At 37.6% G+C, this 26580-nt stretch overlaps 2 protein-coding genes across 2 annotated transcripts in view; one reads left to right on the top strand and one right to left on the bottom strand.

The window, feature by feature from the left end:
• LOC135084642 (heterogeneous nuclear ribonucleoprotein L) overlaps window positions 1-26580 on the bottom strand; it is a 517182-nt gene that overhangs the window by 356919 nt on the left and 133683 nt on the right. Inside the window, exon 2 of the mRNA XM_063979412.1 lies at window positions 2637-2750. Within this exon, the coding sequence (XP_063835482.1) occupies window positions 2637-2750 (114 nt within the window). The remainder of the gene's footprint in view (window positions 1-2636; window positions 2751-26580) is intronic.
• Window positions 5027-6563, top strand: LOC135084378 (uncharacterized). Its single transcript, XM_063979152.1, has 4 exons — window positions 5027-5488; window positions 5587-5673; window positions 5843-5962; window positions 6259-6563. The coding sequence occupies exons 1-4, from the start codon at window positions 5092-5094 to the stop codon at window positions 6561-6563; spliced, it is 909 nt and encodes a 302-aa protein (XP_063835222.1). The 5' UTR covers window positions 5027-5091.

The raw sequence follows: 26580 nt of genomic DNA on the forward strand, positions 1-26580 counted from the left end.
ACCGCGGTCCCAATCGCCGGATCCGTAAAAATTAAATAATTTTCTTCCGGCGACTGGGACCACTCATAGATAACTTAAGAAAATATTATTCAAGCCAAAATCGGTACAGTACTAAAATTCATGAGTCCCAGTCGCCGGAAGAAAATTATTTAATTTTTACGGATCCGGCGATTGGGACCGCGGTAATTGCGGTCCCAGTCGCCGGAAGCCTCATTTTGTCAGTTGCTTTTGACTTAATTTAATGAGACCGCAAATCGCTGCTCCTATGTCCCCACCGCACACCAACCACACTATCGCACTTCCAGCAACTTGCGGACCGATTCAGCTTTCCCGACTTCGGTGCTTGACAAAAATGATCGGGAGCGATAGTCAGCCGACTCAATTGCACCATAAGTTTTATATGGCTTAATATTTAGTCTTGGATAAGGTAATAGTGCACACTGCACACTTCTCGAGATTTTTTAACTCAGTTTCAGTTCATTTAAATTTAGTCCATTACTATGGACTAGTTTTAATGTAGTAGTTAGACTACTTGATAACAATTTTTATCAAGAAGAGTGCAGATGCAATCTACGGTTGATTGAGCTTGAAGATGTCTATTTGCCTTCAAGACCATAGAGCTGCATTCGGGATTACAGAGAATGGTAGGGAATTACTCCTTGACAGTATTTATTTATTTATATTAGAGAAACAAAAATTTTTGATATACAGACAAATAATCACACAAAAAATAGGACAGAAATCAGCAAAGTTTCCACAGTTAGTCAGTATAGGTTTAGCTTTAGATATCGTATGCGAAGGGTAACTCTAACACTTCCAAAATATATTGTTTTAAACTTTCATGGTCACTAACATAACTTGCAACAGTGCCGAAATATCGGAAACTCAAAATTAAGCTACATGGTAGCAATCCCGTCAGTAATAATAATTACTTAAAAAATACGCCTTCAGTGAAAGTAGGCAGACAGCTCCAGGACATCAGTCACCTGCATTTTATTAAGACCACATCTATTACAATAACACAAACTATACATTAAACATTCGTCATCAACACTTTTATCACACATAACGATCTGGTGAAGATCTGACCTGAATGCAACGCAAGAAGACCTAAGCTTCTTGTCAAGTTCAATTCAAATATTCTTCAAGAGCCGAAAACTGGACATACCCCCATGGGACAGTCTGCAGCCTCTATTCCAGGAATCTAATATAAATTCAATCCTTACATTTCATAAGCAAAACAGCACAGTTCAAACCCAGGTCGCTTGCCAAATTACAACCTGTTGATGTAAACACAGCGTGTGTAAACAAAGGTCTGGTGCCGATGGAGGTTTACTAGGACTCAAACAAACATTGAGAGGGAACTAGGTGTTTTCTATGAATTGACAACATAAAAGTATTTCAGTATTTTCATATAAGTTTAGCAAAACATGTGATCAAATAGTGCAGTGTTTAAATATTATCTAAGGATATTTTAACTTTATTTACATGCATTGCTACAGGATTTGACATTATAACTAAAATTTCTGTTCAACCACCAAACTTCACCAGAAGTTGCCATGCTAACTTTACCATTGAGCATACTTCAAAGATTCTCTTGGTTAGCCAATGATCCCATACATCGGCTTACCTATGAAAACTTTCAAGTAGACGCTGTGAGCCAAATATTTGACCCAAACTATGTGTGTTGGCCCCAAAAGATGACACACCAAATATAGTGGGCGCGACCGAATTGATCCATAAGTAAGCACCATCAATCATATTATCACACGTCCAATACACACCATTCTACCCTCAAACTTTCGCCATCAAACATCTTGGAAAGTTCTCAACGAATATCATTCAATACTACTTCAATACAATAAGGACGAAAGTCCCTTAAAAGTCAGAGTCCTGGTGGAACCAATCTCCAGACGCAATGACGCGTGATGCGCAGGGGAGATTGGACGCAACAAGTTGGACTTTACTTGTTTATTTGGAGATATTTCGACTTAAAACGCCGAGTTGTCCACTAGTGCTTCTCCGAGTTATGGAAGTGTCATTCAATTCTGCTTATAGCATGAGTTGAGCTATTCAGCTGACAACACCTTAAACATGACAAGATTTCGAACCTAGGAAGGGCATATAATTTTTTTGCCAAATGCAATCAATAATTAGAAGAAACATTGGTGAGAGAATTACTTCTTTAGCATGAAAGAAAAATCTTCGAGCTCACTATTTGATCTCATTTTTGTACTTTACCAAAAATGATCTATAGAAATACGACAGTTGAGTAGTTTATATGGATGGATCGCATAAGGATGGATTCCATAGCCACGTATTAATTTGATTATTTTAAAATTTCACCAGATAGAGGCGCACCCAGACAGGAGTCGAAGTGGTCGCCACGTGGCCGAAATGGGTCGGATTAATCAATTTTAAAATCGACTTGGTCTGCGTGGACAAGGATCATAAAACGTATATCCCATTAAAAAGGGTTGCCTTCATATGCTTTTCCACATATAGCCGGGACAAACTTGACCTTTACTGGTTGGGTTTTTACTGGCGGTCAAGCTGTAGATCCTGGCTACACAGGAGTTGCAGCGGTGGGAATAGTCCCGTAACAAGTATTCGTGGTCATGATAATGTGTACTCACCACAGTGATGGGATATGCCGGGTTGATGATGGTGTACAGCAGGATGTGGTTGGGTCGCGCTGGTAACTCGCGCTTGCGCCGCGGCTCGCTCGACATGTAGTTATTGCCATTGCTCTGGAAACAAGAGAAAAAGGAGATTAGAATATGTATTTAGATAAAACAGATTTTATTGTACCTGTAACCCACAAGAAAAAAATACACAAAGGAGACGGCACAATTTCGGCGGTCTTATCGCGATAAAGAAGAAGAGAAGAATAATTTCTATGTTCCTTCGTTCGTTTCAGCCAAATGACGTCCACTATTGGACAATGGCTTTCTCCAAGGATTTTCGCAACGACCGGTCCTGGGTTAGCCGTATCCAGGTACTTCGCCCACACAGCGTCTTCCGGCCCGTGGTCGCCACTAAGAACTTTTCTGTATCCGTAACCGTATCCATAACCGAAACTACATATCCATAACATGCCTCTAGAACTAGATTTGAGACAGACGACACCTATTCCTAGTACATATAGGCCAATGCCAGCCTACCCTCACCTCCGGAGTGCGCTAATGTGATTTATGCGCCGTGACACATGACGTGTAATTGCATTTAGCGTCACGTCCGTGATTTATGGCGATCGGATGACGTGTAAGCCAACGCCGTGACAGCGGCTAACTGGACGCAAATACAGGGTGTCCTGTGGTCATTCCGTATTCATGATTTAAAGATAATAATAGGCATACTAACGTTGAGTTGCACCATCTGCTTTTAACCGTGAATTTAACAATAACCGAAAGTAGGTAAGATGTTGCAACCCTGGTTAAAATTTATTTTGATTTCGAAAGTACGCTTTTGGTAGTAGAATACGCTATACTGATTTATTTTAACTTGAAGACTCAGTTGCACCATTTTACTGTAACTTTAACCAAAGTCAAAAATCTGACAAACTCCATACAAAATCACCGGTTATCGTTTACAAAATTATTTTATAACAGGTTTTTTTATCGCTCATTGATTTTTCTCTTATCCTCAAACAAAAATGCAAACTATTTCAGAATCCACCCGCTCTATTGACCGACATATCTGATCCGTGCCGAATGTAAAGCCTTCAACACATCACCCTCCAAGGGCGAACGCGCGGAGTTGACAAGCAAACAAGTTCGTGTAATACAAAACAAATCTAATAAGACGTTTGTATGAATATTCATCACTACGACCGAACGGAAGACACGGAGTGGAAGGTGGTTTAAAATGGGAAATGAAGCGATTCAATGAGGGCTATCGTTTTTATACTTAACAGTTGGCACCCCTGGCGATTGACAGGACCTTACTCTACAGTGGCGCTAACTGGTGAGCGCTAAAACGATAGCCCTCATTAAATCAATTAAATATAAAGTAGGAGAAAAAAGAGCGGAGTTTGTAAGTTTTTAGTGTGGAGGTTTTAACTCTATTTTTTTTTAAGATAAACATATACTAACACATCATCAGACAAGTAAATTTTTTGTGGTAAAATAGCATTAACTATGCGGGGTTGGCTAAGAGGCTAATGCCCATGTTCACCACTAATCCCTAATTTTAAGTAAACCCTATGAAAACAAAACTCCTGTTATTTTTTACCATAGGGGTCACTTAAAAATTAGGGATTGATGGTGAAAACGGGCATAAAAGAGGCTATTTTTATCATTATTTTCTTAGATTCTGTGAACGGGACATTTGAAAACGAACATCCCATGGGCCAGTGTCCGGCAAAAAACAGATCCGTCCTAATTTGGAAATCCAATTTCAAATACACTTGTGTGTTCACACGACAGTCCGTTTTTGCTGCATCCTGCATCATTTGTTCCCGCCAAACTGGACTGCCGTGGGAAGGGGCCCTTAGTCTACGAAATAGTATAGTTAGTTCATCACTTGGATCACTCCTGAAACTGATAACACGGCCAGGAAATGCCGAACGTTATTCAGTCGCAAGTCTAATTCAGTTAGATTCGGAATTAGTTCCACTCGCTTATGGAATTTTAATACTGAATACATTTTCCGAACGGCGATGTTGGAATTTATTTGCATTGTAAGGTCTAGGAAACAATATTGGGATATTCAGATAAATCAGCCTGATTTAAGTGTTTTAATTAGGGCCGATTTTTCAATCATTGAATAACTTGACAAATAACTAACTAGCGAATAAAAATATCTGACTGTTTATCGGACGAATAACATTAGTTGTATTTTTCAATGGTCAGGTAACGGTCCGGCAGGTATCTGGGATTTAAGTTGCTAAGTTCACTTCAATCCTCTGCGAAGCGAGAAGCACTTATACGTTGTTACGTGTGTTAGAAGAAGACAGAAATGACTTGACATTTGTTTATTTGACGATCTGTGATTTGATTGACGTTCGTCATTCGTGGTATTTTCTTTCGTGATTTTGTTTGTTGTTGGGTTTTCAAATTTTATTATTGACTCTTTATTGCAATATTCGCAATGGAATCAAAAAAGAGAGAACGTGCAGCAAATTTTAATAATGCTGAAGTGCAGTTGCTTGTAAGTTTAGTAGACAAACACAAACAAGTTATTGAGAACAAGAAGACTGATGCAGTGACTAACAAAGACAAAGATGCGGTATGGAAAAAAATTGAAACTTCCTTCAATTCGTGTGGTATATCAACGAGTATCCGCACATGGAAAACATTAAAATTAAAATATGAAGGTATAAAAAAAGTTACCAAGAAAAAGTCTTCACTGCAACGGCAGGAAATGTACCGAACTGGAGGAGGACCATCAAATGCTCCCGATTTCAACGACGTTGAGGAAAAGGTGCTTAGTATTTGCACCAATATCACAGGGTTGGAAGCACGTCACGACAGTGATACTATTATGAGTAGGTATTAGTTGAGATAATCTCTGACCGAGACTTGAAAAAATATAAGAATAATTCCTAATGTATTAATGCCTGTTATCGTCTCTTACATTTTTCAGTACCTATAACCTATGATGAAAGTGTGGACGCAACGGAGATGAACTGTGAAAATCAAAATGATGTAGAGAATGTTAACAAAATACCAGGTATGTACGGTATACCATCCAGTATTCCAGTTGAGCTGGTTGTGCTTAGTGACAGTCGGATGGACAGTGTTTTTATAATATACATAAAATCTACAATAAAGCTGTCAATAACAGGTACACATTAATGATTGCAAGTAACTAATTCATATTATACTTTTTATCATTTTAGATATGGACCAGTCATTGACCCCGAAAAGAAATGTAGAGGGCAATGAATTTATAAACGATATAATGGACCACTCAGTTATCCTAGAAATAAATAAAGAAGAAGACAATGAATCTCAAAAAGGTAATTACTGTTTAATTTTTTTAAATAAACATTAAGCTGTTTTTAGCAAAATTATGGACACTAGTTCATAATTTTGCTAATAACAGCCTAACAGACAATAGTCTCTGTAGGAAGTAAATAATAGACTTGTACATACATACTATTACATACATACATTATCATGTCTTAATCCCTTATAGAGCAGACAGAGTCCAAAGCCGCAAGACCCAAAGGTCATTAATGTGATATTGATAAATAAATAAATAACATAATATTATTTAATGTGTAGTTTGATGTTTTAAAACTTTTGCTTTCAGAAAACAAATGGGTAAATTGGCATCCAAAGGATCTCAAAACAAAGATGTCAAATGTTATAAAAATAGACAAAGTCTCCAAAGCGAGTGTAACTGGCAGACTGGATAAGTTAAGTGCAGCCCGATTGGAACTCGTACAGCTGCAAATCGAAACAACAAGGCAGCAACATCAGTTCACAGAAGATGAACATAGACTGAAAATGTTGCATCTTGCTAATGATGAGGCAAGAAAGCAAAAAATTCATGAATTGCTTGTACTACAATTAAAAAATAACAGTAGCGGACCCGTTTTAAATGACATGGTATAGGGATACCCATGCTTACCTAGACAGTCATTATAATATTGCATATTTCTGTACGGTTTAGGTTCCTACCTAATTATAATTATTATTAAAATAAAAATATTCATTATTAAAGAAGAAATAAAAAATTGTTTAAAGTAAAAATGTTTTTATTTAATTATTACTATTATTCAAGGAACTAAAATATTCTAACACTATATTTCTAGTTAAGTACCTTTCTTGTCCAGTGGGATTGGCAATGATGGGGTCAAATATTGGTGGTGGTGGAATGTGTACTTCTGGATCGTTTGGTGGTTCCTCTTCATTTTTCATTCTTGCTAAGTTGTGCAATATTGCACAGGCTACAATTACATCTTGAGCAAGTGGCAACTTACATCTTAATCCAATGCTTAACACTGGGAAGCGTCGCTTCCATACACCAAAACATCTCTCTATTATATTCCTTGTTCTTATTTGTGATTCATTATACAAACTCTGAGCTGGCGTATTTGGGTTTTGAAAAGGAATCAATAGGTAATTGGTTTGTTCATAACCACTATCACCAAGTACAATGCCATTGCCAAATTCACCATTCTCAAAATGGAATTTTGCCGATGAATTTGCAAATATCATACTGTCATGGCTCGAGCCAGGCCAACGAGCTACTATGTCTTGAAATATCAAATCTGACGAACACATTGCTTGGACATTAAATGAGAAAAAGCCTTTCCTATTTCTAAATACCTCTGCTGTGTTTCCACCAGGCGATTGAATCCTAATGTGGGTGCCATCTATGGCTGAAATCACTCTAGGGAATCTAGCTATTTTATAAAATTCTTCCTGGGTTTTTCTTATTGCTTCACTGCCTCTTGGCAATTGAATGAATGTTGGCCTCAAAGTTGCTATAGCTTGTGTAACTTTTTTTATTATATGGCACATAGTGGAGCTATGAATGCCACCAAAATCTCCAACAGTGATATAGAAACTCCCAGTGGCATAAAATCGTAGCGAAATAAGTAGTTGCATCATGGGTGATATACACTGATTCCTGAAAAATAAATTAAGTCATTAGTATGTATGATATTACATTGGGACCTAGGTAGGTAGGTACATAATTTATAAGTATTTATTGTAAAAACTATCTACAACTTACCTTTCTGTTTCGTGTTTGATTTTATCGTTTACCAGGGAAAGCAAATAAATTACGGTTTCTTTTAAAAGCCTGAATCGACGATGAAATTCTTTGGAATCCCACATAGTAAAGTGATCGGGCCTTGGTCTGACAACTCGTGTTTTTCTTTCAGGAGGGTTTAAATATTCATAATAAATAGCCTCTTCTTCAATTGCCAGGTCGTCAATAGTGTCGAAAATATCCATTATATTGATAACAGTTTAATAACAAAAAATAACCTTAAACGTCAATGAAACCTTGACTTATCTAATGAATAAACGTTTATCTGGCCATCAAAGAGGCAAATACATTTATTCCTCAGATACGGTCGTTATTCGTCAAATAGAGCCTATTTGACGATTGAAAAATGCAATATTTTGTTATCTGTCAAATAAACACTATCTGACTGTTTATCTGAAGATTGAAAAATCGGCCCTTAAAAAAATAAATTATTATAGTAGCGTAGGACGTCCACCCTAAAAGTGGACCGACGTCCTCACATAAAGGTAGCAGGAAGGCGCTGGATGCAGGCCGCTACCAACCGGGCGATATGGAAATCATTGGGGGAGGCCTATGTTCAGCAGTGGACGTCCTGTGGGGGATTGATTATGATATTATTATTGGTATTTTTCTTTAATTAACAAAAATAGCATTTTAAAAATATAAATAATCAAAATCATGTTCAAAGTATACGATTGTGAACTCTAAATACTCCAAAAATAGGTCTAATAATCGCTTGAAGGAGGCAAAACGAGGTCAATTTATTAAACAGAAATTGTTGCCAAATGAATTATGTAAATTGGATTATTATTAAGAGCAAATAATGCTCTTCTTCTTAAGGGGAATCACTTATAATCAACTTTTATAATTTCTGGAACACAATGATGCTATGATCGGAGTTTCCCTGCGTGACTGAATCAGAAATGAGGAGATCCGTAGGAAAACCAAAGTAACATAGCCCGCCGAATTTCTAAAATTTAGGCAGAGGACATAGCTCGTAAAGCCGAGCCGAGCCGCAGAAGTTCTCGAGTGGCAACAACGGGCCGGAAGACGTAGTGTGGGCAGGCCCCCCACTAGGTGGACCGACGATTTGGTGAAGGTCGCGGGAAGTACCTGGATGCAGGCAGCGCAAGAGAGGTCGGTATGGCCAGTGGTAACAACGGGCCGGATGATGTAGTGTGGGCACTTGGGCAGGCCCCCCACTAGGTGGAACGACGACTTGGTAAAGGTCGCGGGAATTACCTGGATGCAGGCAGGCAGCCTTGGGGAGCCTTTGTCCAGCAGTGGACGTCATTTGGCTGAAACGAATGAACGAACAGCCCAAACGCACGCGTACCCTTTATTTGTATCCTGTTTTACAAGACTTTGGGACATTTTATAGAATCAAATTGCGTAATTTCAAGTCCCCCTTTATTGTACAGACAACAGCATATCAAGGTAAATAAACGCTGTGGCATCTTATCTAGTTGTACTAAGTGCCGTTTTTACAATAAAATGTACACCCTGTATTTACATACTTTTAATTCTACAGTAATCCCTTAAAACTCCCCCTTAACAGTCTTAAACTGTTCCTTATTTGAATTTCGCGCGCGGATGGCGTCTCGCGCCAATCTTGTACGCTTGTCATTGCAATATCGACTCTACATCAATTGGGTTACGACATGTTTTACAATGGTAATTTTGATATAATAATATCAACTTTATAACGAATGCAATAAAGTTCAGAATCGACGTTATTAGGTGGGATTATTAATATTATGAAGAGGGGAGGTTTCAGTGCGCGAGTTCTCGAATAAGTTAATCGGAGGATTAGTATAGCGTCTGCGAGACTTAATAAACACAAGCGTTCACTAACAAGTACTTTATAAGACAAGTAAACAGTTAAACACCCTGTATACAGCATGTTAGAGTAAAAGCATCTCAGTTGTGGGATTGCAATCAAAGTGAAAATTCAACCTCTGTGTTTAGAATCATTTACAATTATGATTATTAATTAGTAATACTTACCATATTAGCTACTAGCTTTCCGCCCGTTTCCGTGGAATTTTGTCTGTCACAGAAAAACTTTGTCACGCGCGTCCCCGTTTCAAAAACCGGGATAAAAACTATTCTATGTCCTTTCCCGGGACTCAAACTATCTCTATGCCAAATTTCATCAAAATCGGATCAGTGGTTTAGGCGTGAAAGCAAGACAGACAGACTTTCGTTAGTCAGTTACTTTCGCATTTATAATATTGTATTAAGTATATTTTTTTAATTTCTGGCCGTATTCGTATAAAATGTTTTGCCTATTACAAGATTCGGGTTTTGGAACCTCCCCTCAATTATAAAATTAACTCACTCACCCATGCCAAACTCGACTGAAAACATTTTAATCCATACGAGACATAAATGACTTTAACATATTTAAATTAAAGCTTAAGGAATATTTAATTGACAAATGCTATTATTCGATAACTGAGTTTTTGACTGAAAAAATATGCTAATGAATTTTATTTGAATCAATATAAATATAATATTATGTAATCAATCGACATTATTTTATGATCAATTGTAATTTGCATGCTAACTGACATTAGCCAAATAGGAATGCACTTTTAATAAAATTCCAACACCACTTATGTATTTACCCTATTTTTTGAGCAAATAAATAATTTGAATTTGAATTTGAATTTAGAAATAGAGTTCAAAATTGAATGTTATTATGAGTTTAATTAGAATTCAAATATAGAATAATTTAGTTCGTCTGCTCGCAGACCGTTTACGTTCAAGCGTGTAGTTAGAATTGATGCCACGATATTTAGAACTTTAGTGACTTAACTTAAGGTTCAAAATCAAATCAAAATCTACACTCCACTTGCAGATATTTATCATTCTTGATACTATCGTAAACAAACTGTAAACAATGTTGATCGTTTTACGCGATTCCTGCTAGTTAACAAGTGTGTGACGTTTATGACAGAAGACGTCATTATTTTGACGGGACTTGACATTTGTGGCTTTTAGTGATAGCTCTCGTGTTCTACTTAGAACTGACCTCTCCTTGCGTTGTCTGGAAGAAATTACCTTAAAGCGATAAGATCACTTTTACCCACATCCCACATTACGACTATTAGAATCATATTTTCATGTGTAATTTTCAATTGCCTAATTAATAAAAAATATGCCAAATAAGAAGGTAAAGAATGCCATCAGTCTTAATTGTCAAATAATTCAAAATCAAATGTGTAAAAAAGCCTTTTCAGGGCACTTATAATACGAAAACAATCGTTATTAATACGGAGCCTAGAAGCCAGCCAAACAACCGATGTACAAAAATTAAACCTCCATTTTATGAAAACAAAACATATTTTATAAACACAAAAAAAAACACACCGACATTTTGAAATATGACCCTAAAAAGCAATAGATTAACATCCCACTTGACTACGGAACGCCGGAGGATGTTAATGAAACAAAGAGAAAAAGAAAAAAACATGAAAAAAAACGTGAAAAATGACAACATACAAAACAATGTCGCACCACGCACCGTGTGATCCGGGCGATATATTCCGACATTAATTTGGTTGTTAATGGACTACTTGAATCATATCGCGTCGTGTGTGCGAGAGAATATTTTTCAAGTCATTAAAAAATTGTCAAATTCGCCAAAATGTCGATTTGTCACACTGACTCACAAGATAGTAATAGGTCTGATCAGATGTGTGACGAATTATGAATTAAAAACAATGTTGTTGGCTCTATTATCAGTTTGTTACTTATGTTGATAGGACATGTTAATGTGATTAAAATATTTATAAAACAGGTGAAATTGAAACACAGTAGCTTGAAGTAATATCTGGCTGGTTCACACGTTATTCTGTGAATTACCGAAGACAGATAGAAAGTATTTATTTATTTATTTTCTTTATTAGGAAAACATACAGCTTAAATTATGATACATGTAGAATAAAAATAATAAGTCTTACACAAGCCTATGAGTTATTTATTTGTCTCAAACATGATTAATAGAATAGACAGCATTTAAAGGCTTTTGTCTAATTTTAGTCTAGATTTTAGTGAATAAATTAATACAAACTTCAGGTACATTTCACCCATCTTAATAGAAGTAACTAAGCGATGGAAACCAACGAGTCGCCCTACACAATTACCTCACAAGAGCGGTAGGTCGTTAGCGAAAAAATTTACAACTCACGCCTAATTTTTATATCTCTTAAACCCTTTTTGTATTTCGGCGCCACCGTTTTGGGGATGGGATTAAAATGTTTGTTATGATTCGGTAACACAGCGAAGGGATGGCGAGGCTTCCCTCAGGAATTTAATGGGATATCGGGTCAGGTTTCACGTGTTTTACGCCATAAACTCTCTACGGGAAGTGATCAATAATGACTTATTATTATCTATTAGGTAAGTAAACGTAGCGTAATGCAGGGTGGGACTTCCAAGTTCCACCCATAAGGTAAAAAATATTTTTAAAAGAATATTAGTAATTTGTGCCCCTTTAACTCCTACTAAGCTAAAATATGCTTGGGCTACGAGTGGATAACCCAAAAGTCCAGTGGTGGCAGGGTTCAAACCAGCTCAATTTCACTTACGCCCGTATTCACAAACGATGATTGCTTAAGTGAAGCAGCAAATCGAACGCACAGCGTTGAATAGAGCTCTGTGATTGCTTCGTGTCACCCTGTGCGTCTACGTGCACTGTGAAACCTCATAGTAATGTTTGTCAATACGGGCGTTATACTAAGAAAATCTAATAATTTAATCATCAAATGTTTCTCTTCCACAATAAACACAGCTGCATTGTATTTTAAAATGAAGTTAAGTGAATTCACTTCTCGCTGAATGCTAATCAGTCACTTCAGACGTCCGATAGCTTACAGTCTCTTTGTTGCCGACAGCTTCTGGAAAATAATTTTACAAGAATAAAAGCTTTAGAAGCCTTTCCTGGTTTATTTCTTCATGGTAATGCTTTCAAGGAACTGAACTGAACCTACCTGGTTTAAATAACATTTGAAACCGCCTCTGTGGTCTAGTGGTAAGACCACCTGCTTCAGACGCAGAGGTCCCGGGTTCGATTCCCAGTGGGGGCAGATTTTTCTGTTCGGTTTGGTTCGTGGTAGGGCTTGTTCTAAGTCCGCTACCACAATCTTACCTAAGTCTGTCGCCATAACAACAATCTTAACAGCATTGTTGTGATCCGGCAGTTAGAGGTAAGATAGCCAGTTCCTCCGTGGTTGAGGATTCCGGGTGAAGCTCGCTTCCACCTTCGGCCTGATCGTCACTTACCATCAGGAGAGATACAGGCCAAGAGCTTCCTCGTTGTGGATAAAAAAAAACTTATTAATTCTGTGAATTTGTTTTTTTTTTTTTAGCAAGAAGAATACACACCGATATTTGTAGTGGGAATCAAATACATAACGAATGCGCTCTCACTATAGTTACTTTTCTTTAAGTTGCAACTTGCAGCGATCAAATTCTGTTATGGCTGACACTATTATAGGACAAATAGATCCAGCTGATTCACTAGAAGCCAGTTGGTTATTAATTTATTTTCCGACATTTGCCGGTATAAAAACTTACTCTATCATATCACCAATTCACCACGTAGCCTTTTATGATGTAGGTTTCAATAATTTGAATACATTGACTTTCTTCAACGAATCATCGTTTGACCAGACCGACACTTCTTAATTACCTAAATATCGCAAGGTCTGCGCAAGAGTACTAACAAACTCATAAACATTACAAAGTGCGCATTACAGCACATTACTGATACAAACGAGCGCATAACTATGTCCATGGCGCCGTAAACTGACCGGCAACACGCGGTTAGTCTATCTGCTTGGCTAAATCTGGACCTGGATTTGTGCCTAGTTTAATTACAAGCATTGGAGACTGCAGTCTACTTCTTATAAGTACCACACGAGGACATCGTGAAATTTATGGTTCTTATTTTTGAATGTTAACATTTTAATTATGTAAAGAATATGACAATGAACATAAAACACTTTACTCCGAAAATCCGGCTCGAAGGACCAAAAACGTAAGTGCAAAATGGAGGGTCAGCGAAAACGTACAAGTATCGCAACACTAAATCGAGTTAGGCGTCAGTAATCCCGTCAGAATGTAGGGCCCGAAGACGGATTACGGGGTCCGGACCCGCCCGGGATCGATGCCGGATAGGGACACCAAAAGTTGGGACGAAACTTTGCGTAACCTAATAAACGTTCAGCGAACTGACCGTTGATTGATCTTTATTGCTGTAGTTTTTAGTAAATTGGGCTCTCTGGTCAGAGGTTCCGGGTTCTATTCCCAGGAGAGCACACAAAATAAGTGAAGAAATTGCTTAGAAATGGTTCCCAGTTTGTACAGGATCTTCCAGGCTCCAATCAACATTGTTGTTCGGAAACCAAATAAATCCTCCACCAAACCACTCTGCACTGATGTAGGTATTTGTGTAGAATTCTGCTCTAAAAAATTAAAACAACTCCCTAACACAAATTCGACTTATGAATCTTAGAACAATTAAACATTTTATGTAAAACAAAGGATACCCCATTTCCTTGACAAGCCTCTGGCAACACAACCCCAACAAAAAAATATGCTGGCGACAAAAATATGTCATTATAAAGTATACAACTTGCCAAGATAGGATAAAGCCACAATGCAGGCAAGGACAGTGGCCTAGTTCCTCACAATGTGACATAACAAACGCAATACTCTTTAGTAGCACATTTTTTCCACAACGGAGAAGCTCTTGGCTAGAATCTCATCTGATGACCAGCGCCGTGGCCTTCGTCACCGTGGGCCACGGCATATGCTGAGTGGGGTCCCGTTGCAGTGGGCATCTTGTTGGTGAATGGGTGGCACTGCTCAGTTTACTCTTGTTTTTATTTTTTCTTCTTTTATTATTATGTGCCACTGTCATGTCTATGTCATTGCCTGTATTTGTGTGATGTCCATTGTAATAAATGTATCTTTCTTTCTTTCTTGATGGAAAGAGATCAGGGCGTGCGTAGAAGTGAGCTTTACCCGAAATCCTCAACGACAGAGGAACAGGCTACCTTCAACTGCCGAAACACAAAAATGCTGTTAACATTATGGTCATCGCGATAGACTAGAGAAGAAGTAAGCAGGTTGCTAGCCAGGCGGACAAAACCGATCAGAAAATTTTGCCTCTTCTGGGAATCAGAACAGGGAACAGTGTCTTACCACTAGACCATAGAGGCGGTTAATTTACATGTTCATCATCATGATTTCTACCACAGGACGTCCAGATCAGATGAACAATGGCCTCCGCTAATGATTTGCAGATTAACCGGTTGGTAGCGGCCTGCATCCAGCGGCTTACAGGTTATTAATAACATTTCATTGTTGGTAGTTTGTGTTCAGAAACGCATTACACTTTACTTGGTTCGAGACAAACTTGGCCTTCACTGGTTCGGTTTTTATTGGCGGTGAATCTATAGATCCTGGCTACACAGGAGTTGCAGCGTGGGAACGAGAGGTGGGAATAGTCCCTTTTACTTGGAGCGGGACTACTACTTCTTCAGCTATACTATGCTAATATCTGCGCCACTTCATTATTTTTATTGCGTCGCTCTTCAGACGTATCCTTTGGACCGAAGAAGGGTTCATATTTTGCTCTCTCGCCGCTTTTTAGCTTTTATTAATGAGTGTTAAATCAAATGTAAAGGACGTTTAACGGACTGAATGAGCCAATGTTTTGTTTTAAATGCATTAGTTTATTTTACTTTAAAACTATGAAAAATCCGTGCGGTTGTTAACATGACAAATATAGCGATACATAGGTAGCAGGAAGGCGCTGGATACATGCCGCTACCAATCGGGTTATATGGAAATTATTGGGGGAGGCCTATGTTCAGCAGTGGACGTCCTGTGGCTGAAATGATGATGATGATGATGATGATGATGATGATGAAAACTTTAAGTAAGTACATAAGTTGGTGAAGGTCGGGAGAAGCACCTGGATGCGGGCAGCACTAGACCGGTTGTTGAGGAAATTCTTGGGAGCCTTTGACCAGCAGTGGACAATATTAGGTTGAAAGGAACTTATCTACAATGCTAGTGAATTATAAGGTTAGACCTTACCACTGGGATCAAATATGAGTGCGAGATCACAAACTTCTACAACAGAAATTATTTAAGCTCAGAATATTAAGCTTTATTTTGCCTATTTGTTAATATTCATAATATTTCCTGATCGACCTAGTTCAAGCTTTTGGTAGCCCTACAATTTGTGTGGCATTTGGCACAACCAATTTATTATTATTTCACATCAGTGATGTTTTAGTAACATGATATTGTTTTAAGTGTGTTTCGGTCATGTTTAAACATTCCATCCTCGCTGATTTGTTGTTTTAAAACCAGCACATGTTCAACACTTGTTTACATGCTAAATTGAGTTACTAACATTGGTTATTTATTAATACCTATAACATCATCACTTCTCAACTCTTAACTACGTGCTTTTTAAAAAAACATAATCATCAGGTCTTTTAGTACCCACTGCAGAAACTCTCCGAAGGGATCCCGATCACATCCCCAAGCAGGCTCTGGATTGGAACCCCCAAGGAAAACGCAAACGTGGTCGCCCCAAGCAAACTTGGCGGCGCACTGTGGCAGACGAGGCGAAGAAGATCGGCAAGACTTGGAGCGAGATCAAACACATAGCTCAAGACCGAACGCGATGGAGGACTGTTGTGGACGCCCACTGCCCCATCTAGGGGACATAGGACCATAAGTCAAGTCAAGTCAAGCAGAAACTCTCCAATTTGACAGAGGCAAATGGAGGACTTTGCCTACACTCCCTAGCTGGCCAGACGAGTTGGGGAAGCCCGATTTTCGCATCGCTCGTTCGTTTCAGCCAAATGACGTCCACTGCTGGACAAAGGCCTCCCCCAAGAATCTCCAAAACAACCGGTCCTGCTCTGCTCGCATCCAGGCACATCCCGCAACATTCGCGATGTTCGCATATTTCTACAACTTATATTTAGTCATATTCTAAAGGAAATAAAAAATATTTTATTTAGAACTGTCTTGCACATCAAAAAATGTCAGTACCAAAGGCATCTTAACGAAAATTTTTTAGTTTTTGTCCCAAAACCTTCAAATATTTGGTGCCCCTACACTAGAGTGGACTTCATTTGGCTCCCCGGCGTTTGAACCCGGGACCGGGAGTCAGGTCGCTTTTATCTTTTTAACTATACCACTGTCGGGAGTAATTTGCTTCCCTTTTACGTGCACTGATTTGTACTTTCGGGATGATAAGTACATTAGAGGGAACGGGCTGAGTGGTTGTTTTTTGGTAACAAGGTAAAGTATTTAATGGCTGATCAGTATTTTACAAGCTTTGATTTATTTTCAGCATTCATTTCACAAGGCGGACTGACAACCTCATATTATTATAGAGGTAGCAAGGCGCTGGATGCAGGACGCAACCGACTGGCCAATATGGAAATCATTGGCCTATGATCAGCAGTGGACGACTTGTGGCTGATATGATGATGATTGATTGATTGATGAATGATAAGTCATCCTGGGAGTGATTATGGTCCTCTCATGCTCGCACTAAAAAGAATTAAAATGAAAAGTAATGTATAAACTCATAATAATTTCTCAAATGTTATAGTGTCATGCTTCTCAATCTGGACTGTTACTTAGCTTTATTATTAGTTTTTTTTTTAAAGAGATAACTTGGAATTGTCATTCTCACTAAAATGTCTCTGGGGTGGTGGCGTAGTGAGGCGGGTCGTTACATTCTCTCTAATATGGTCGAGTGAAGCGATGGCTGGTTCACTCGTCATGTCTGTGAACAGGCGCTGCTTTCGGGGACTGGTCAATCCAAGTTATTCAAATTTATGTATGCGAGTCATTTCTACTAGTATCTTAATATGTAAGTCTAGATATTAGCACGTCACTACCTTGTTTAATATACCACGCAATCTTGTATACCCATTATTATAAGATACACCATACAAGAATGCATGGTAAATTCAGTGAACTGCTCCTGAATCGAATGTACCTACTACTACTATTTCTATTTATTTATATTAACCGGCAGACAGTGGTGACTGAGTTTGTTGCGGCGCTTCTTCTCAGCACTTGCCAAATGTTGGTCTCGAAGCGCTGGTAGGGTAAAAAGATTATGAGACATGTAGAGGCTCCTTAAGAGCAAAATGACGATTTGTAAGAACTATTTATTAGTCCAAACAAATAAAGAAATTTTGACTTTGACATTGACTTTGATTTCAATGTGTGTTTCAAGGTAGGTGCTAGATGAATTACTAAATGACATCACCAGCTATGCACTGCACTACATTTGTCAATCGATCATTGCAAGTTTAGTGTTCACTCAGTTCCCAAAAATACCTTATTGGTTGTAAGATGACAGAAATCATCAAATAGTTTACAAGAAACTGCGAGAAACGAAAGATAAAAACGCTCATAACAATTTCTTTTAAAAACGTGACTTCTGACTCAAAGTCATAAATATTAATTTCATCTCCGTAAGTCGTTAAACGATGTGATAAGTAGAATACAAACTTTCAGCAAATAAATATTTTTTCTTTCTTTCTTTCTTTCTTTCTTTAAATTCACAGCTATTGTTCACAACACATTCAAATCATACTCGTAAATAAGACAATTTCTGTAGGCTGATGAACTTTATTAACCACGCAAAACACCCTATAACTACATAATTATAAAGCCCGAAAAAATCAAATTATGTTAGCGCGAGTCAATTACGGTCAACGCCATCTATGAATGAAAATTGGAACTGTTAGTTCCCAAGGCGTGGCACTATTACCAGGCCTATTAATCTCCGCGAGTTTACATCGAAAACAAAACATGCACGATGGCCCACCTACAGGATACTATTCGACAAGGCCTCACATACGAACGAACATTGACTCACGCACGCGTATTCTTGTGTATGATGGAAGAAAATAAAGAAAATGGTGTACTAAATACTGTACAGAATTTAACTGCCTAAATAATAATAAAAACGCAGAATGCACTTTTTTAAGTTGCCTCAAGACACTGAGAGGTAAATAAGTAGTTAATATCATTCATGATGATTCTTGCTAAATCATGTATATTTCCTTCGCCATTTTCCGCACTTTGGCACCTCATGTCACATCATTTTTTTTTTATGCATAACAAGGCAGGTATTTGACCACAATCGCACCTGATGTTAAGTGGGATGCAGTCTAGGATGGTACATATCTGCCCATCATTTTACCGAAGTCAGCCCTATAGCTTCGGCGCAGTGCCGATCACTGACGTTTGTCAACAAAATGGTGCTTGACTCTTGAGACAGGCTAAATTACACCATATTGTTATTGACATAAGCATACATTTTTTTAAATACCTTCGCGAAGTAAAACTTCTGTACGTAGTACTTATTATTATTCTGTGCTATTACGCAAAGTGCAATACATTTTTACCTTAATCTAAACAGCTATCTAATGTCAGTTTCTTTAGTCAGTAAACACTCTTTTAAAGTAGCATGTAGGAAGACCCAATTTCCCATCCTTTCAAGCTCCGAGCAACACGTAATGAACGTTATTCAACGCTATGATAAGTTTCAGGAAATTGTACGAGATAAGGGTGAAAAGTTTTCAGCGAGTTTCATTTTTTAAGATTTTATCTTTTTAACATTTATGTAAAATCATCAGTTACAATACAAGTGTACAGACTACAGTATCTCGCTAATTCGTTTCAGCCAAATGACGTCCACTGTCGAGTTGACAATATATTCTGTCTCTTCCCATGTTGTGTATTTGTCGTAATGTCTCGTTCTCCCGTCAAAATATGTCAAAGTCAGACGGGTTGACCCATGACATTGGTTTTCACTTCTTGTTGGCCGTAGTTTAGCTATTTGTTCCGCCCACCACCACTTATGTTAGATAATTTATTTATTTAGACGGCTGACAATCGTGGTTAGGGATAGGTTCAGTAAATAGTAAGTTAGAACTAGACCAATAATAAAGTTCAAGCAAAGTCATTATAAAATACATCAACCAAATGAATTAACTTACCTTATTTGAGAAAGTGGTAAGCATCATAATTTCAGACAAAAGACCTCCCAATTATATTACGGATCGAATCTTTTACAACGGTTAACTTTTTAGCCTCATAAAGTTCAATGAAAATGAGATTTAACAAAGGCCCTCCAAACAATCGGGGGTTGATTTGGCAAAATGAAAAGTTTCCGAGCCAAAAAATAGGTCATTATTTGAAACGAGGGGTGCATGGGGATATAATACATTTAAGAGTGCTCAGATTATTGTTTATTTGTTGTTTAATCAAACAACAACGGCGAAAAGTAAGCTACTTTTTTCTTTCTTCATAAAGCCCAGTTATAGGTAACTTATCATCTGTCATATAAACTACAACCTTGGTAACAGAAGTTTCAAAGAATAGAAATAACTGACAGAAAACTGCTTCTTCTCAGGACTGGCGTACTTATAGTCCAGAAACAGTGGTAGGGTTAAGTTACTAGGTCGTGTCAAAAGACCTGGTAAAAGCAACTATAACGCAAAACTTAATGATGTAATTCGATTTAATGTACTAGTATGTATTTTGAGTCGTATCTTTTACAGCAAAAATAAGCAACTATAATGATGAAATTGAGACTTTTCTATGTAGATTTTGTACAAAAGTAGTCTAAAATTAAATGATCTCATGTACCCTAAGTTAAGACATGTTATATTTCATCAAAATCGTTAACTGAGTAGTTTTTGCGCGAAGGCGTAACCAACATCCACACAACATCTTTCCACACTCAGCAACTTTCGCGATTATTGTATTAGTATAGAATAATAATAAATAATAATAAATATCCTTGGACATTTTACACTGCGCTTCTAGTCCCAAACTAAGCAAAGCTTGTACTATGGGTACTAGACAACTACAAAAATACAAATAAATAAATACTAGAAAAATACAAAGTTACAGATTTTAGTTGTAAAACGGCACGATTTAAACTAAATACGAGCACATTAACTCATCGCATATTAAGTTTTGCATAAAAGCATCAAGCAAGCAGCTCGTTAGAAAACAATAAAATACATACAATACATTTACTCAGTAATCGCAACACTAAGCTGCAAGAATACAACAATCAGAACCAGAAAGAACTGTATTGCAGCTGTTAAGAGCAGAGCTTGAAGTGTTTGAATTAAATGGCCAAGTTCTGAAGACGCCAGAAAACGCGTTAAAAATAAGCGTTAGGGTGAATTCACACTAAGCAACCAGAATTTAACTTTTCTTGGACTTTCTGATAAATGGTATTCGGGCAATGAGCGCCAGAGGGCTCTCAAACACGAAAAAGTCAACGTGTTAGCGACAGTTTGACTGAAATTACAGAGCAAATGGTGTAGTTATTGAAAACGGTGAGAAACACACGGCTTTGATTATTCGAAATCACTCCCAAGTCTTGTCCATAAATAATATAATTAAGATTACATAATAATAATTTTATGGAATTAATACTCTGAATGAATTTGACATGAATTCCTTACACATTTAATAAGTGTTTTCTGGGTATTTCTTATGCATATAATTTATAATAAGCATTTCTTTGTACAAACTGCTTAGTTTAGCACAAGATGGTGCCGTATAAACTATCTCACACTCTCCCTACAGCATGAGTATAAATTACATCGTCATTAACCAAATCTGTGTGAATCTGTCTTTATTAACGAAAGTTGGATTTACTAAATGGGGGAGCATTTTTCCTCTCGGGTCGGGCTCTTTAATTTGCCATGTCAATCAGTCACAGCAGATTGCCTTACATTTTGATACAACTCACTTTGGCACTTTGCCGACGTTTGATTATCTGGATTGTTATGGCAAATTAAACTTAGTTGGTTGAGAGTCAAGGCCTTGATTTCATTCTGGGAGTGGGTAGTCAATGCGAATAATCGCTCAACGGTTGGAATGTGCAGGTGTCAAAATGTCCATAGGGACCGGCTGTTAATGTGGCAAAAAGTATGAACGTCAAAAAGTCCCAGTGTCAAAATGTACATTATCACCATGGTTACAATGGTTTAGTGACAAATGGTACAAATCACAAAATACAAGACCAACAAAAGGTGTGATAGATAAAATGATCAACTGATATATTGTGCTCATGATTAAATTAATAAAATTAAATGTCAAAATGTTCAATGTTCTTGTAGTCCAGTCAATAAAGAGTTTTTTGGATATTTTTACCTTGATGCATTTAAACACGTGTTCACGTTAGCTATTATACAATAAGACGCTTGTTTGAATAAACCCGAAGACATTTTAACTTCAGATCATTTTAACCATTGCTCATTTCGACGTTTATACTTTTTGCCACACTAACAGCCGGTCCGTATGGACATTTTGACACCTGCACATTCCAACCGTTGAGCGATTATTCGCATTGACTACCCATTCCCAGAATGCTTGATTTGGATGTAGTGATAAATGTAAAAACTAAGTTTTATAAGCAAAAAGATAATGCAGAAGAAACGCCTCAAAATATCATCGATAACTCAGACTTCTTCTAGTCACTTGACTACTTAGATACAAATATTTTTACATGACAATTTGACATCTAAAACAGTTTGTTTCAGCCAAATGATGTCCACTTCTGGACAAAGGCTTCCTTCAAGAATTTTCATAACGGTCGGTAAGTACTGCGCCGCTCGCATAACTAAAATAGTAGGATATAAAAAATTCAAAAGAAAAATGAGAAAAAAGTCCCCAAATCAGACTTTCTTACCAATCTCAGATGCAATGAAAGTAACCAATACGATCTCATAGAGTAGAATCTATTCATCAATTCCATTTCATCCACTTTTAAAATTGTCGGTAAATCGTGTAGAGATTTTCGACTTTGTTTCTAAGATTCTCAATTTTTATTGGAGCAAAACTGATTTCCTCTCTACCTACCCTACAGTACCCTATAATAAACTACCCTACATTACTACTTTCGGTCCCCTCTGCCAGAACAGGTCCCACTGTCCACTAAAACCGCCCTTTTCATCTCGCACAGACTAACGCAGAGCGTGCAAAAACCGGGTAAAACCAGATTGAACTGGGCAAAACCAAAAAGAACTAGATTTATCGTTGGACGATCGGGGCGTGCGCGTGTCGGCATCAGAATCATCCGGTCAGCATATAGTGGACTGATTTTTGTGGTGAAATAGCGGTTTGGGCTGTAGGGTTGTCAACTGAGGGAATACTCCTTAGGCGTATTAAATAGATGACACCACAGATCACAGAAACTAAAGGGAGATGTGACAAGGGGGCGGGGCCGGTGTCGCAGCAATATGCCCAAATACAGAACACATTGCTCGCGACAGCAATAATGACAGCAGCAACGTCATAATGTAAACAGCTGTAGTATAGTATGTAAGTAATTATAAGAATATTTTAATATCATAGTTTAGTGTACACCGCATGAGCGTATCTAGGTCGATGACATACGCGACCTCAGCGTGTGACGTAGTTTAAGTTAGAATATAATATTTTGTAATGCACTTTTGAATCCAATTTATTACACGACTATCATTGAGACAACATCTTTCATTCACCTATTCGATCCCGTTACTACATGGCGACCCATACCAGTTTGGAGCCTTTGGACGTCTGAAACCACCACAAATAAATACAGAAAACCAAGCAAAGAAGAAAACCACCATAAATAGCACCATTGAAAGAAAAGCAAGACCAAATCACACAACAAAAGACGAAGTTATTATAAAAGAAGACAGAAGCGTACGGGAGCAAGGATGGAGTCCAGGGTATAGCCCGGCCCAGTTCCAGAGGTGTCCAGGGATATCCCATGTCTTACATTGATTGCGTAGTACTATAGATTATTCGAACGTTGAGTACTGATACCGCAGTGGACAATGAGCACATACATTTGATTTCTACTTAGTCTATAAATTTCTAATGCGACACTGAGTTTCGAACTTAGCGCATTAGTTGGCATCTCTCTATATCTCTATAGATGACACCATTAATACCAAATACACCACCACATTTTCACTCGAGGTAACCCAATTAGTTTTCCCTAAATATGCACAGTTATTCATGCGCAATAATCCGTACGAAACATTAAAACGTGTCTCTTTTTCTTCTTTGTAGCCAGTTGCAATCTGGTATCAGACTTTAGTGGTCATCTTCATAATGTACGTAGAGATTTATGTCTTTGTAATGAACTGGTTAGTTGCGCTTAAATATTAGTGCCAACCCTATTACTCGGATTGATCAATTTCCTTTTACAAAAGAATCGACACGTTTGATTTAAAATCCTAGTTTTATTTAATAAAACAAAAAATTTATATTTCAGATTTATGCTTGTTAATATTTTTGCGAAATTATTGTACACTTCACTTATTCACACACATTTTAATTGGAGGTTTGAAATCTTCCAAATAATTTTCAAATTGGGATGCAATATGTAACTTTTAATAATAATATTTTTTTCGTTAGTTCGTTAACATAATTTTTAGTTACAAAAAAAAACTTATTAACAAAAATTTAAAATGAGCAAAAAATTAAGACTTAAATCAAATTTATTTTTTAAAGATATCCATGATATTCAGTGTCAGTAACAAAAATTCCATGTCAATCACCTATGACGGCTTACAAAGTCTGACATCGATGTAAAAATCACACAGTATACAGCATATTACGAGTAAAACAGTATTTAAACAACAGCTCCAAATTCCCTCAATATCCAAATCCCGCGTCATATTTCAGCCCGAGCTTACCCCCACTCCTAAACCCCAAAAGGCGGGCTTAACGCGGCGTTATTGTCTTATAAACATTTTAGACAAGGAATTTAATACGTTACGGCGATGTTATCCGCCAATTTATTGGGGGTCGCGTTACCACTGTCCTTTGGCAAAGAGTTGATAAGATGTGCAGAAGCGACACTGTTTGTATAAAGTGGTTTATTTATTTTCACACTTTAGTTTAGACACTTCATCATTCATCATCATTGCAGTCACAGGACGTCCACTGCTGAACATAGGCCTCCCCCAATGATTGCCGGTTGGTAGCGGCCAGCATCCAGCGATCACGAGTTCACGACCCTTTCTTTGACTTGACCCTCTCTATTTTTTTGTTTAACACATTGTGGCGTCCATTTTGATTTTTTCCAATTTTAATATAGCCAGTGTCTTTCTCACGATTAAGACGAATCTAACGACGCGGCGACGCCTCTCACGCTAAAATCGGCCAAGCCGTTTAGGCTATAGGCCGTGCCAAAGAAATACACATACATACATACATACACTCGAAAAACATAACCCTCCTTCTGGCGCAGTCGGGTAATAATGAAACGTGGGTAGCCCGCATGCGGAATAAATCCGCGCGCGTGCTGAAATCCGCATCACAACTTCATCCGATTCACAAGAAAAAGGCACTTACCGTTATGAGAAATATTTCCATTGTACAATCGACAGCACAATTTTGCAGCAAAATAGCTCTTAATACAACTACACAAGTTACCAGTTTTTCACTTGATGTGCCGCCTGTACAAGCATTCGCGAGACAAGGAAGTATGAACAGATTGTGTGCTTAGCGTATGTCGGATATGTGGTATTGACATTATACAAATCAAGGCTAGCGGGATTTTTGTAAGGAAAATACGGACTTTTTTTCGGATGTAAGCATGTGCGGAATATTAAGGGAGAGAAACTAGAACTTTTAAACGAATAACTTCAATAACATACATTGTTGTAAGCTACTTAAAACCCCTTTATTTTGATACCCCACTAGATAGGTTTTGAGAAAAAAATTTTTTTTTGCAGACATGTCGCCTAAAATCCGCCATTTTGTTTTTTTTTTCCAATTTTAATATAGCCAGTGTCACTCTCAAGATTAAGACGAATCTAACGACACCTCTCACGCTAAAATCAGTCAAGCCGTTTAGGCTGTAGGCCGTGCCAAAGAAATATACATACATACACTCGAAAAACATAACCCTCCTTCTGGCGCAGTCGGGTAAAAAGTAAGTATGTTTTATTAAAATTCTTTATTAATAGGTATGTAGGTTTTCAGGGCACTTATATACGTCCCAAGGCTTATTCTATCACCACTTCGGGACAACATATTGGCTGGTGCTGAGAAGAAGTGGCGGAAGAAACTCAATCACTAAGACTCAGGAAGAAAAACAGTTTAATCAACAAAACCTTTCAAACGTCAAACCTTTATCTACTACTTCTGCTAACTTTATAATGCTTACGTAATCACGAACCACGTTGGAAACATACCTGAAAAGAAGTAGAAAACATGGATTAGTAACAAATAAAATGGAAAAATGCGTAAAAAAGAGAAAACAAAATAGAAAAACAATTTGTAAAACTTGTCACACGTGAAGATAACATGGAACCAAAAAAGACAAAAAAAACTATACATAACGTTTTCAATAACAGATTTTTCACAAAATGGAAGATTTCAAAGAGATTATTATTAGTGGTAAATTTATTGTTAATGCATAAACTATCTTTTATCTAGAGAGGGACCTCTTGAGGCGAATAATGATGATGATGATGAAATAATATTTCACTAACATTTTTTTTTCGTAACAAAGTCCTCCTTTTTCTAAGTCGGTCAAAACAAAGGATAATTTTCACAAAAAGCGAACGACCCTTAATCGGGCCAGCGTGGACTTATTGGGCCACTAATGAGTTTATTCTGTAAGACAATACGGGCAGGGCCAGGACGGGAACCGAACCTGCACTCAATTAGATCACATCTGTGCCCTTTGTAATGGACGTCGTTGTTCGCACGTGACACTGTACAGTATTGTTAGTTACACTCACGTACAATGAAATGGTTAAAATCAGGCTAAGGGTG

Source organism: Ostrinia nubilalis, chromosome 26 (genome assembly GCF_963855985.1).
Source record: "Ostrinia nubilalis chromosome 26, ilOstNubi1.1, whole genome shotgun sequence".
In the NCBI taxonomy this organism is placed as follows: Eukaryota; Metazoa; Arthropoda; class Insecta; order Lepidoptera; family Crambidae; genus Ostrinia; species Ostrinia nubilalis.

Excerpts from the sequence above, each read along its gene's own strand:
- LOC135084378 (XM_063979152.1), top strand. The coding sequence starts at position 5,092 with ATGGAATCAAAAAAGAGAGAACGTGCAGCAAATTTTAATAATGCTGAA. Across the intron at positions 5,489-5,586 it reads CGACAGTGATACTATTATGA|TACCTATAACCTATGATGAA; the intron begins GTAGGTATTAGT and ends TACATTTTTCAG. Across the intron at positions 5,674-5,842 it reads GAATGTTAACAAAATACCAG|ATATGGACCAGTCATTGACC; the intron begins GTATGTACGGTA and ends TTATCATTTTAG.